The sequence below is a fragment of the Salvia splendens genome, chromosome 1 (assembly GCF_004379255.2).
Source record: "Salvia splendens isolate huo1 chromosome 1, SspV2, whole genome shotgun sequence".
Classification (NCBI taxonomy): Eukaryota; Viridiplantae; Streptophyta; class Magnoliopsida; order Lamiales; family Lamiaceae; genus Salvia; species Salvia splendens.
Window position 1 is genome coordinate 32,362,754 of NC_056032.1, and position 12,577 is coordinate 32,375,330.

Consider the following 12,577-nt stretch of genomic DNA (forward strand, 5'->3'; position numbering starts at 1 on the left):
GAAATTATGTTATTGTTTACGTGTAGAGCCATCAAAGAATGCACTTTATAAGAAACAAAATGTTTTCTTTACTTGATCAACTATCACTGATCAAGAAGCTGAAGGATCTAGTGAAGATAGATAACCTTCAATGGTTACACCTTGAGTTGAATGAACTTTTAAAAAAAACTTGAGCGAAATGGGAGGAAAGTTTAAATGGTTTGATATCAAGTTTAGTATAACTGTATAAGGATCTTTTGCCAAATGACTATACTAATAAAATAAAGCACGAGATGTGAAGAGTGGGAATTAGCAGCTGCAACACTTTGTATATAAAAAAAACAGTAGCCAAACTTTACATCTTTTACCAACGAATGCACACTGCAATATGCAACCAACCCCTTCCCTCAACGCCACAAACAATGAGAAGATATTTTCGAAGAAAAAAATTAAAAGGAAAAGGAACTCTCAATGAATCCTGCAATCCCGGTTTCTGTCTTCACAGGATTCTCATCATCTTCTACGGAATACTTACGATGGGATGTTGAAGTGGAAAAGCCAAGAAATGACGAAAGCAAACACCATGCAAGCCAGAAGAAAATTTAAGAAGCGATGACCATTTAAGCAAGTTCGAGTCTGTACAGTGGAAGGGGCGGACCCTGAAGATGCTGCAGCATCTGCATTGCTCTCATTTACCTGTTCAACAGCCTCCATATCATTATAGCCGACAACATTGCGCGCCACTGAGTTGCAAATTTCGCAAGTCCTGAGGTCGAGGAACAGCAGAGACATGATCAGAGCTGAGTCAAGGTCCATAAAAGCTGAATTCTACTACAATGGCTTCAATAGTGCAGTCATCTTTTACTAGTGTAAACAGCAAACAGTTTCACAGCATATGCCACTAAAAATAAGCCAAAAACTTTGCTTAGTTTGAAAAGCTGGGAAGTTGAAGGTCTTAAGTACTTATTTATGTAATATGGAAAAATATTAGATCAGAACTTGAAATGCATTAGATTTGTGAGAAAAGGAAAAGTGGAACTTGCTAGCATTACATTTATTTGACACCATATGAAGGTTACACCATAAGGTAGTACAAGATTTTTGCCAGAACTATTTGGTGCATAAAGAGGCAGAGTGTAAATTCAGATTAGGCTTATACTCATCAATCATCATGTCCTTGGTTGCCTTAGGTTTCTGATTCAAGGATCATTAGCATAGGGTTATGAAAGTTGCACAAATGGCTGAGAATATAAGGAATCCAAATAAGGTGCACTGAGATATTATTGAGCAGCATCAAATAAGAATATGATAATCAAGAAAACTACTATAATACTTTGATAAAAGGGAGGATCTCAAGAATAGGGGTGAAAGAAACTTAAGCAATTGCTCCTCTACTTTAACTCTTTTGCTTTACTTTTCTCTCTGCATTATCTTTAACACCACATTCTTGATATTTACCAAGACTATGTTCCCTCATCAGCATTACCAGAACAGCACAACATTGTGTTCACAAACTCAACCAAACACTAATTTGATGGTAAAGACAACCAAACCAAAAAACAGCAGCAGTCACAAAATGTACCTTACCAAGACAAAGGAATCCAAGAAAACAAACAAAAACATGGAAGAATCAAAAAAGAAAAGAAACAATTTTTCATCTTGAAAATTCAAGAATCATGAGAGAGGGAGAGAAGTAGTAGTGTACTGACTTGTTTCCTTTGATTTTGAACCATGTTTCAGCACATTGTCTGTGAGCAGCTGCCAAATCATCCTTACAGGAACACCCCAACTCAATGGCAATCCCAGAGCTAGGGCTGCTGCTCACCAAACTCAAATGACAAATCCGGCAATCTCTCTCAACATTCTTCCTCTGCCCCAAATCCTCATCTTCCGAGCCACAGGCGGAGCTGCAATCATCGTAATTAGAGGCAAACTGCGAATTGCAGGAACCCTTGACGGCGTCGGAGAAACAGACGCTGCTGGCCTCTTCGTCGCTGATGGCGCAGCCGCATTCTAAATCTATGTTGGACATTCCTAAAGCGGCCATTTGATGTTGTCTTCAAATTTAATCTGAACGGTTGAACTGTACTTTTGTTTCTGTGGTGAAAGGGACTGTTTTTGAGGTACGAAAAAGCGTTGAGGTTAAAGAATGAATCTTGCAAAGCAGAGTCTGAACAATTGCAAGAGTCTGTCTCTTTATGAATTAGTCTCAGAGTTTAATGTGGTATAGGATTAGGTGTCTCTTTAGGAGTATTTCACAAGGAAAATAACATGAATTTACATCGAAATGGAGGGATTCTAAGTTCAATGTTTGTTTCTTGATTTTGAAATCGAGGAATTTTTATGCATCTTAATCGTGAATTTAATACGCTATCTCAAACTGCATTACTACTATTTACAATTCATTAATTTCACAGTAGCAATAATATAATGCGCGTGCCTAGTAACTATAATCACACACAAATGTCACAAAAAATGTTACCTATTGCTACATTTTAAAGTCTCCTAAATAGTACTCCCCCAGAAATTAAATACTATTTACTATTCAATATTGTATGTATTGTTAATTTATGAGTCAATGAGGAGAGAATAAAGTAAAAGAGATAAAAAAGTAAAGATGGTGTTATATCTATTTTAGAAAACGTTTCATTTTTAATGGGGCAACCTAAAAAAAGGAAAACGTTTTACTTTTAATGGGAAGTTGATGAGATTTGAAAAAATAAATCGTCAGATACGATTCTATTCTTCTTGAAAAAGGTCGAAACCCCAACTCCAAGGGCCCTCCACATCCCGGTCTGACAGTATTGTGGGGGATTTTCAATCTGGGTGCGCAGCGGCCCGTTAAGGGGGAGGGCCGTTAACCCACTGTCCCGCCAGAAGGACACCTCTCAAGGCCTCACTAGCCTGAGAGATGTTGCAACTACACGGCAATAGTGAGAATCGATCCTTGTCCATTCTTGCAACGCTGCCCCTCCGGAATCAACTGCGCTGCGTGGTAAGTGTAAATATGATGCAATCAAACTCGCAAACAACAACATATGCATAGTGTTTACGATTTTTTAAGAAATTATTTTAATCTGACGGAAAGAGAATGCAAGGCATATACTCCATTTGCAGCTATATTTAGGAATATTATTTATGAATTTGCATGTGAAAAAAAGAGGGTTTGTGTTAGTGTATAGTACTACAAAAGAATTATTAAGTTAAACAATGCTCGAGTTAGGCATGCACACGGTTCGAAAACTGCCGGTTTCGGCCCGCCAAGGTCCCCGGCGGTTCCGGTTCCGGTTCAAAAAACCGGCGGTTCCGGCGGCTGTTCAAAACCGCCGGTTCCAGACCGGTTCGGCGGTTCGTAAATTTTTTCTTCTTCTTCTCGTTTTAGTGTTTATTTCAACGAGACTACAAGTCACAAGTCACAACTTGAGCCTTTGGGTTGAAAAGAGAGTGTATTGGATGATTCCATGTTATAGCTACATGTTCTTGAATGTGTTGCTCTTTCTTTCAGTGTGGGATAAAACTCCTTATTTATAACTACATGATACATCTCCATCATCTTTGTTTATATTAGTTTATATCCTGACTATCTTCTATTATTATAACTTAACAACAAATAAAATTACATAAAGTATTATTCTTTAATTCTTTATCATTATCGATTGGTTTGTGTATAAGTTTATGTGTATGTTAACTAATAAATACCATTATACACATTAAGAGAATAATTATTATACAAATTGTATTAATCTAGCGATAACTATAATATGAATAATTATTTATCTATATACAAATCATATTACTCAATAAGTGTTTATTCTTATCTATCAAGAATTTATTCACAAATAATAATTTTATTTATATAAATTATACTACATCTATTAGAATAACAACTATTATACAAAATCATACTATTAGTCTACTACTAATATATAAATATATAAACTATATTATACCACTAAACAAATCATTCTTTAGTTATCTATTTTTATCATTATTATACCAATTATATTAATTGTTATTTTTTCACATTGAAAAAAATTAGCAACATACTTACATTTAAATCCAATTATTTGAACACGTCCACATTCTATAAATATATAAATTATTAGCAACATGCAACATTCAAATTTAATTAAACTATTCTAGTTGATGCTATTATTATCTATAAATTTGTCTTAGAAAAAGAATCATAACAAAAAAAAGATAAAGTTAGTGAATAATAAAATGTAGTAAAAAATAAAGAAAAGTAGAAAACAAAAGAAAGTTTTGTATCCTACATTGGAAAAAGATGAATGAATGATCTAAACATGTAGTTATAATGAAACTTCAACATATTTTTTCCCACATTGAAAGTGAAACAAAAAATATTCAAAGATGTCTCTATAAAAGAGAAACAACCTAGAATGGTTTCATAAATTCGCAGGCCCATCAAATATATATGGGCTATTATGAATTTCTTGTATTCATTTATTTGTAAAAAAAATTTAATATAAAAATCAATTTTTAAAAATAAAAAATAATTTTTTTTAAATTTCGGTTGAACCGTCGAACCGGCGGTTCCGGTTTCGCATTTCGTTGAACCTGAACCGGACCATGTGAACAGCTGAACCGTCCGGCGGTTCGGAACCGCCGTGCTGGTTTCGGTTCAGGTTTATGAACCGGCGGTTAACCGCCGGTCCGGTTCGGTTTGTGCATGCCTAGCTGGAGTGAAATATTTGCCTTTTTCCAGGTGGGAATGATGCTTGCTTGTGATTTTGATTAGGCTATAATTATGACTAATTATTCATCATAAACACCTTTTAATGTTGTTTCATGCATTGCTTTATCCCCTTTGGTCCTTTAAGAACCTTAGAGGCCAAGTCCTAAGATCTTTCGTGACATATGCCATCTTGACTGAATTTGAAATTATATAATCTTGAAAACAAGGGTAAACCAGTGTTATTAGTCAGTCATATATGGTAAGTATTTATTATATTTTCTTCTTCTTTTAAATGTTAAAAATAACCAGCTCCTAAGTCATCTCGTGAGGGGCATTCTGTCACTAACTTAAGTGGTTTGATTTGAACACTCCCCAAATCAATTAGTGGAGTGGTAAATTTTAATTGAGTTGTCATAGTAATAGCAAGTTAAATTTCTGGGATATCGATAAGTATTCATATGCTTTCCAATTGCAAGTGTAGATAGTTTTAATGTAAGTTTGACCGATTCAATAGATAGAGTAATATGTATATACTGAATTATTGAAAAGTAAAACTATGATGGAAACACCTAGCTAATAAATTATTGTATGTCCATTTTGGTGCGCTGTGCCTATATATCGCGTTGGGTAATGAAATAGAGGTGCATGTGAATCTTGAATGATGATCAAACATAGATATGGTGCACTAAATATATCATATACGTGTGGGCAATTTAATCTGTTTGTATATATGAATAACATAGAAATTTAGAACGTATGACCAGATTTTTAGTGCGTGTGCGTGTTCGTGTGCGTAGACACGCCTAAACATGTGCTTTGGGCAGCCCGTTAAACACTCGACTGCATTGTCCAAACTTTTTTTGTATGCCTAAAGAAGCCAACTAAATGGTCATGTTAGGTTGACAACTATCTTAAATTGATACCTGATAATGTCAATAATCTATGTTATGGAGGTCAACACGAAGATATTTGTATGTCAACTAAATTGTCAACAAACTATGTAATGGATGTCAACACGAAGACATTTGTATGTCAACTAAATTTAGTTGACATACGCATGTCTTATGTTGACATATATATTTACATTTAGTTGACATACAAATATATTTGTCTTAACATCCATAACATAGATTAATTTGTTAACATAGTTGTCAGTTATCCATTTTAGATAGTTATCAACTCATCATATCCCGCCAACTATATTACTATTAAACTAAAGATAGTAGTAGTAATTATTTTGGGCACTTGTTGTAGGTAAAACGTGTGGAATTGTGAAAAGGCTAGGCCTTTGGCCTTTCACTTCCATTTTTTTATGAGGTTTCTTGAAGGCTTTGCCTTTTGGAGTCCAATTTCCTATCCTATAAATAGGTAGGATTTGGAAGAAGAGATACAACAAAAAACAAATCACTTTCTCTTCTCTCTAGCTTAAGCTTTATAGTTCGCATTAGGAGCATTGCATTGCTCGGTTCTCGCCTCCAATTCAAGTTCGCCGGTGCCTACGAGTTTGAGGTGCTTCAACTCGATAGGAGGAAAGTCGTTTCATCTTTGGGGACATTACGCCAATCCGTGAGCACTAGCCGGGCCGTATTTCGTCTTGCGGAGAGAGGGATACCTCGACTCGACTTGAAGAATACTATAGTTTGCATCTCTTTACTTTCGTTGTAATTTATATTATTATATTTACCTTCCAGTTTTGTTCTTTTGTAATAGCAAGAGTTTTCCCGTGTAAAGGCTACAATATTTTCTAACAATCGCAAGACGAAATATTGTACTCTTGTTGAATCATGTCGACCGAAGCTGGAGGGAACGGAAACAACACCTTTGGATCGTCTTCTGCTTCCGCTAACACCTCAATGTTGGCACCTGTTTCGACCTCAAGGGTCATGGCTCAAGCTGAGAAGCCTGAAAAATTTAAGGGCTTAGAATTCAAAAGTTGGCAACAAAAGATGTTGTTCTACCTAACTACGTTGGGTGTTGCCAACTTCCTCAAGGAGGATGCTCCAACTGTACCTGAGGAAGAGACGGACTTTAATGTTCGAGCTGCCTATGATGTTTGGCATCAAGGAGATTTCTTGTGCAAGAATTATATCTTGAACGGCTTAGAGGATAGTCTCTATTCTATCTTTGCCGAGGCTAAGACCTCCAAAGTGTTGTGGGAGGCTCTTGATAAGAAGTATCGCGTCGAGGACGCTGGTACAAAGAAATATGTAGTCGCAAAGTTTTTGGACTACAAGATGGTGGACTCTCGTTCAGTGGTGGCGCAAGCTGAAGAGTTGCAAATCATAGTCCACGATGTCCATGCTGAAGGGATGGCCCTACCAGACCAGTTCATTGTTTCTGCAATGATCGAGAAGCTTCCTCCGTGCTGGATGGATTTCAAGAACTATCTAAAGTACAAGAGAAAGGAGATGACGACGGAAGACCTAATAGTCCGTCTTCGTATTGAAGAGGACAATAGGCGGTACCATTAGAAGTCGGGAGGGACAGAAGTCGCCAAGGCAAATCTGATGGAGAAGGGACAATCCTCCAAACGTCCTCGCCCGAGCGCAAAAGATAAGGGCAAATGGAAGGAAACTGTTGGCAGAAAGTTTGAAGGCAATTGCTTCAACTGTGATAAGCCGGGCCATATGGCGAAGGACTGCCGAAAGCCTAAGAAGATGAAATTCAAAAAGAGTGCTCAAATGGTCGAGAGAGACTTCAACAATGATGATCTGGCTGCTGTGGTTTCTGAAGTGAACCACATTGACAATCCGAAGGCTTAGTTTGTTAACACCGGAGCTACTGTGCATGTGTGCTCCGATCGTAGCCAATTTTCGACCTACAAGCAAGTCGAAGGGAAGAAGCTCCACATGGGCAACCAAGACTCGTCTGAAGTCATTGGCATGGGTGAAGTGAAGCTTTTAATGACATCTGGTCGTGAGCTAAAGCTGAGGGATGTGCTGCATGTCCCACACATCCGTAAAAATCTTGTTTCTGGTAGTTTGCTTGTTAGTCATGGCTTTAAGCTAGTGTTTGATTCTGACAAGTTTGTTTTATCTAAGTTTGGTACTTTCCTTGGAAAAGGTTTTCTTTCCAATGGTTTGTTCAAACTCAATGTAATGGCCAAGAGCCGTGTACCGAATCAAGTGAATGATAATAAGAATGCTTCTTCTTCTTACTTGCTTGAGTGCTCTGATTTATGGCATAAAAGATTGGGACATGTAAATCCAAATGCTATAAAAAGATTAGTAAATCTTAATTTACTAAAAGTAGATAAGTTTAACTCACAAGAAAAATGTGAAGTCTGTGTGGAAGCAAAAATGACCAAGCTACCGTTTCACTCGGTAGAACGGAGCACAAAACCTCTAGAGTTAATCCATACAGACGTATGTGATTTAAAATTTGTGCCAAAACCTCTAGAGTTAATCCATACAGACGTATGTGATTTAAAATTTGTGCAAACTAGAGGTGGTAAAAAGTACTTCATCACATTTATAGATGATTGTACAAGGTATTGTTACCTTTACTTATTAAGAAGTAAAGATGAGGCAATTGAAGCGTTTAAAGACTTCAAAAATGAAGCTGAAAATCAACTTAATTGTCGAATTAAGTGTGTTCGAAGTGATAAAGGTGGTGAGTATGTAGCTCCGTTTGCAGAATTATGTCATGCAAGTGGTATAATTCACCAAACCACAGCTCCATATTCTCCTCAATCAAATGGTGTTGCTGAACGCAAAAATCGAACACTAAAAAAGATGATGAATGCCTTGTTGATTAATTCAGGATTACCCCAGAACATGTGGGGGGAGGCTGTGTTAACAGCGAATCATATCTTGAATAAAATTCCACTAAAAAATAGGGATGTGACTCCTTATGAGTTGTGGAAAGGGAAGAAACCTTCATATTCATACCTCAAAGTGTGGGGGTGTTTAGCGAAGGTAGAAGTGCCACCTCCGAAACAAGTTGCAATAGGCCCTAAAACAGTCGATTGCATCTTTATTGGCCATGCACTTAATAGTAGTGCCTATCGTTTCCTAGTCCATAGGTCAGTTGTGCCTGGCGTGGCTGAAGGAACAACGATTGAGTCAAGGAATGCTATATTCTTTGAGAATGTATACCCTTGCAAGAGGCAAGAGGATCGTTCTAGTGAAAGAATGATGGATGAATCCACTAGTTCTAATCCTCCAAAAAGGACGAGGTCAAGTCCTGAGGATGTTGAACCAAGACGTGGTAAAAGAGTTAAAGTTGCTAAAACATTTGGTCCTGACTTCATAACTTTTATGTTGGATGACGAACCAAAGTCATTGGCGGAAGCTCTGTCTGGCCCAGACGCAGCATGGTGGCAAGAAGCTATCAACAGTGAAATTGAATCCATCATGAGAAATAACACTTGGGTGTTAGTAGACTTGCCTGAAGGCTGTAAGACTTTAGGGTGCAAGTGGATTCTAAAAAGGAAATATAAGCCCGATGGTACTATAGATAAGTACAAAGCTCGCCTAGTTGTCCAAGGCTTTAAGCAGAAAGAAGGGCATGAATTTTTTGATACCTATTCACCTGTTACGAGAATCACTTCCATTCGGGTGCTTCTAGCGATTGCTGCTTTGCACAATCTTGAGATTCACCAAATGAATGTGAAAACTGCGTTTCTGAATAGTGATCTGGAAGAAGAAATTTATATGGAACAACCCGAAGGGTCCTTCGGGTTTATTGTGCCTGGGCAAGAGCGTAAAGTATGCAAACTGGTAAAGTCATTATATGGGTTGAAGCAAGCACCTTTACAACGGCATTTGAAATTTGACAACGTGATGTTGGCAAATGGATTCACTATCAATGAGTGTGATAAGTGTGTTTACATTAAGAACACAGATAATGGGTTTGTTATTGTGTGTCTGTATGTTGATGATATGTTGATAATGGGCAGAAATAGTGTCATTATTAACGAGACAAAAAACATGTTGAAAAGAAATTTCGATATGAAAGATATGGGTCTAGCTGATGTGATTCTCGGAATCAAAATATTGAGGACTAATGAGGGAATTGCCTTAACGCAATCTCATTATGTTGAGAAAATGCTTAAGAAATTCAACTCGTTTGATTGTAAGCCAGCAAAGACTCCTTTTGAGCTCAATGTCCATCTGAGCAAGAATATGGGTGATTCTGTTGCTCAAGAAGAGTATGCAAAGGTCATAGGAAGTTTGATGTTTATCACAAACTGTACTCGACCTGATCTTGCTTGTCCTGTAAACAAGTTGAGCTGATTTACGAGCAACCCAAGTAAGGAACATTGGAAAGCTCTGTGTAGAGTTTTGAGATACTTGAAGTATATAGTTAACTTTGGGTTGCATTACACAAGATATCCCCAAGTACTTGAAGGGCACTGTAATGCAAATTGGATCTCTGATTCAAAAGACTCATTTTCGACAAGTGGGTATGTGTTCACTGTGGGGGGTGGTGTTGTCTCGTATCAACGAAACAGACGTGTATTGCTCGTTCCACCATGGAATCTGAGTTTATCGCTTTGGATAAAACAGGGGAAGAAGCCGAGTGGCTTAGAAACTTCCTAGAAGATATTCCATGTTGGAAGAAGCCAGTGCCGACAGTAGTGATACACTGTGATAGCCAAGCAGCTATAGGTAGAGCACACAGTGGCTTATACAATGGTAAGTCTCGACATATTCGTCGGCGACATAATACCGTCAGACAATTGATCACAAGTGGTGTTATCACAGTTGACTATGTAAGGTCAGTGGATAACTTAGCGGATCCGTTAACAAAAGGTTTAAACCGTGATCAAATGCATAAATTGCTAAAAGGAATGGGACTAAAAACCACATCTTAAAAGATCAGTATAGTGGTAACCCAACCATACGATTGGAGATCCCATGGGATTGGTTCAATGGGAAAACGAAGCTATACAAATCTAGCTGTAACACTCAGAATATTTTAATCTTCGCCCATTCTTTAGAAAGCTTTGAGTGTTGTAACCTGCAGGTGGTAAGAGGTTAAGTCTTTTGACTTTTAATGATTCTTGAAATCTCAAGGAGATGCAGTATGGCAGGATACTCATGAAAGAATCACCTATATAAGTGAGAAGTGAGGCCGCTTCGTGTGAGTGAGTCACTTATGAATTCCAAAGAGGTGTTCCACGGCCGAAACGGACACAAACGTGAGAACTGATGGAGTTGAGACAATATTGTGTTAATGTTATTGACTAGGCATACACCAAGGAGGAATAGTTCAAGGCATCGCGTCCACTAGTCCGCCGGTATGTCCGATAGTGTTGACTATGGAAGGTTCAAAACCACAAGTTACCTCTCCAAATACAGTATCGTTTCCTGAGAAGTGAGCAAAAGAGTCTGCATACATGCATTTGTGTCTAGTGTTGGTTTGAGCTTGCAGCGCTCTAACCAATGTGGGGGATTGTAGGAAAAACGTGTGGAATTGTGAAAAGGCTAGGCCTTTGGCCTTTCACTTCCACTTTTTTATGAGGTGTCTTGAAGGCTTTGCCTTTTGGAGTCCAATTTCCTATCCTATAAATAGGTAGGATTTGGAAGAAGAGATACAACAAAAAACAAATCACTTTCTCTTCTCTCTAGCTTAAGCTTTATAGTTCGCATTAGGAGCATTGCATTGCTCGGTTCTCGCCTCCAATTCAAGTTCGCCGGTGCCTACGAGTTTGAGGTGCTTCAACTCGATAGGAGGAAAGTCGTTTCATCTTTGGGGACATTACGCCAATCCGTGAGCACTAGCCGGGGTGTATTTCGTCTTGCGGAGAGAGGGATACCTCGACTCGACTTGAAGAATACTATAGTTTGCATCTCTTTACTTTCGTTGTAATTTATATTATTATATTTACCTTCCAGTTTTGTTTTTTTGTAATAGCAAGAGTTTTCCCGTGTAAAGGCTACAATATTTTCCAACACTTGTTTTATGCCGACTTTCAACAATAGAAGAAGATTTTATGTTAAAAAACGATTGCGATGTTAAAGTGTTATGCGAAACTCCGACGTGTTAAAAGATTTTCACTATTTGGATAAATAGAATTTAATCATTTAAGATCCTTTTGTTCTAGGTTTATAATTATTCCTTACAGTTTTGGTGCAGTCAAACGATGTTATTCTTCTAAATAAATTAAAACGATGTTATTCTTCTAAATTGATTCACTCTACTCAAAACATAAAGGGAAAAAGTGAAATCGAATAAACTTTTAGATGTTTCACTTGTGACTAACACGACAAGAAAACTAAAATGAAAAGGAGAGAAAGAGAGGTGATGAAGACAATTCTACACAAGATTGTTGCTTGTTAAATCGATAGGATCAATTTTTAATACAAAGTGCAGTCAAAGAATGATTGGACTGTCAAATATTCCATGCGAAGTGCGAGGAAAGATAAAAGAGGTTATCGTTACAAAAATATTATACTACTCTCTCGTTCGTTCTCTCATAATTGAGTCATTTTTCCTTTTCAAAAAGTTTCCTTATAATTAAGTCATTTCCATATATAGTCATTTTTTTCTTCCTTATTTTACTCTCTCTTAGATCATCTCTAGCCATGCTCTAAAAATGAGTTTTGGTGTAGAAATTTTCTCCAACCATATACCAAACTCAAACCTATTTTTAGTGTTTTTTGTAAAACAACGCCAAATATGGTGTTACTGCAAAAATTTTGTGAGACAAAAACTAAAAAATGGTGTAAATTTTGAATTTGGTACAAATGATTGGAGTAAAATTATTTTTTAGTGTGACGTATACTCAAAAATGGGTTTGAGTTTGGTATAAATGGTTGGAGATGATCTTACTTTATTCTCTCTATTTTATTCACTTTTTACTTTATTTTCTCAACCTTTTTTCTTTTTCTTATTTTTTATCTATTTATTTAACACACTCAACGTTCCTTTCTTAAACTCCGTGCCGAAAAGTTT

The 12,577-nt window shown here is 37.1% G+C and overlaps 1 protein-coding gene across 1 annotated transcript; it reads right to left on the bottom strand.

Moving 5' to 3' along the window:
* Positions 1-288: 288 nt before the first annotated feature.
* Positions 289-2,287, bottom strand: LOC121802992. The gene is made up of 2 exons (XM_042202695.1): positions 1,689-2,287; positions 289-745 (listed from the first exon to the last, which is right to left on the bottom strand). Exons 1-2 carry the CDS (start codon positions 2,024-2,026, stop codon positions 511-513), a joined length of 573 nt encoding a protein of 190 aa, XP_042058629.1. The 5' UTR covers positions 2,027-2,287; the 3' UTR covers positions 289-510.
* Between the last annotated feature and the right edge of the window lie 10,290 nt (positions 2,288-12,577).

Excerpts from the sequence above, each read along its gene's own strand:
- LOC121802992 (XM_042202695.1), bottom strand. The coding sequence starts at position 2,026 with ATGGCCGCTTTAGGAATGTCCAACATAGATTTAGAATGCGGCTGCGCC. Across the intron at positions 746-1,688 it reads TTCAAAATCAAAGGAAACAA|GACTTGCGAAATTTGCAACT; the intron begins GTCAGTACACTA and ends CCTCGACCTCAG.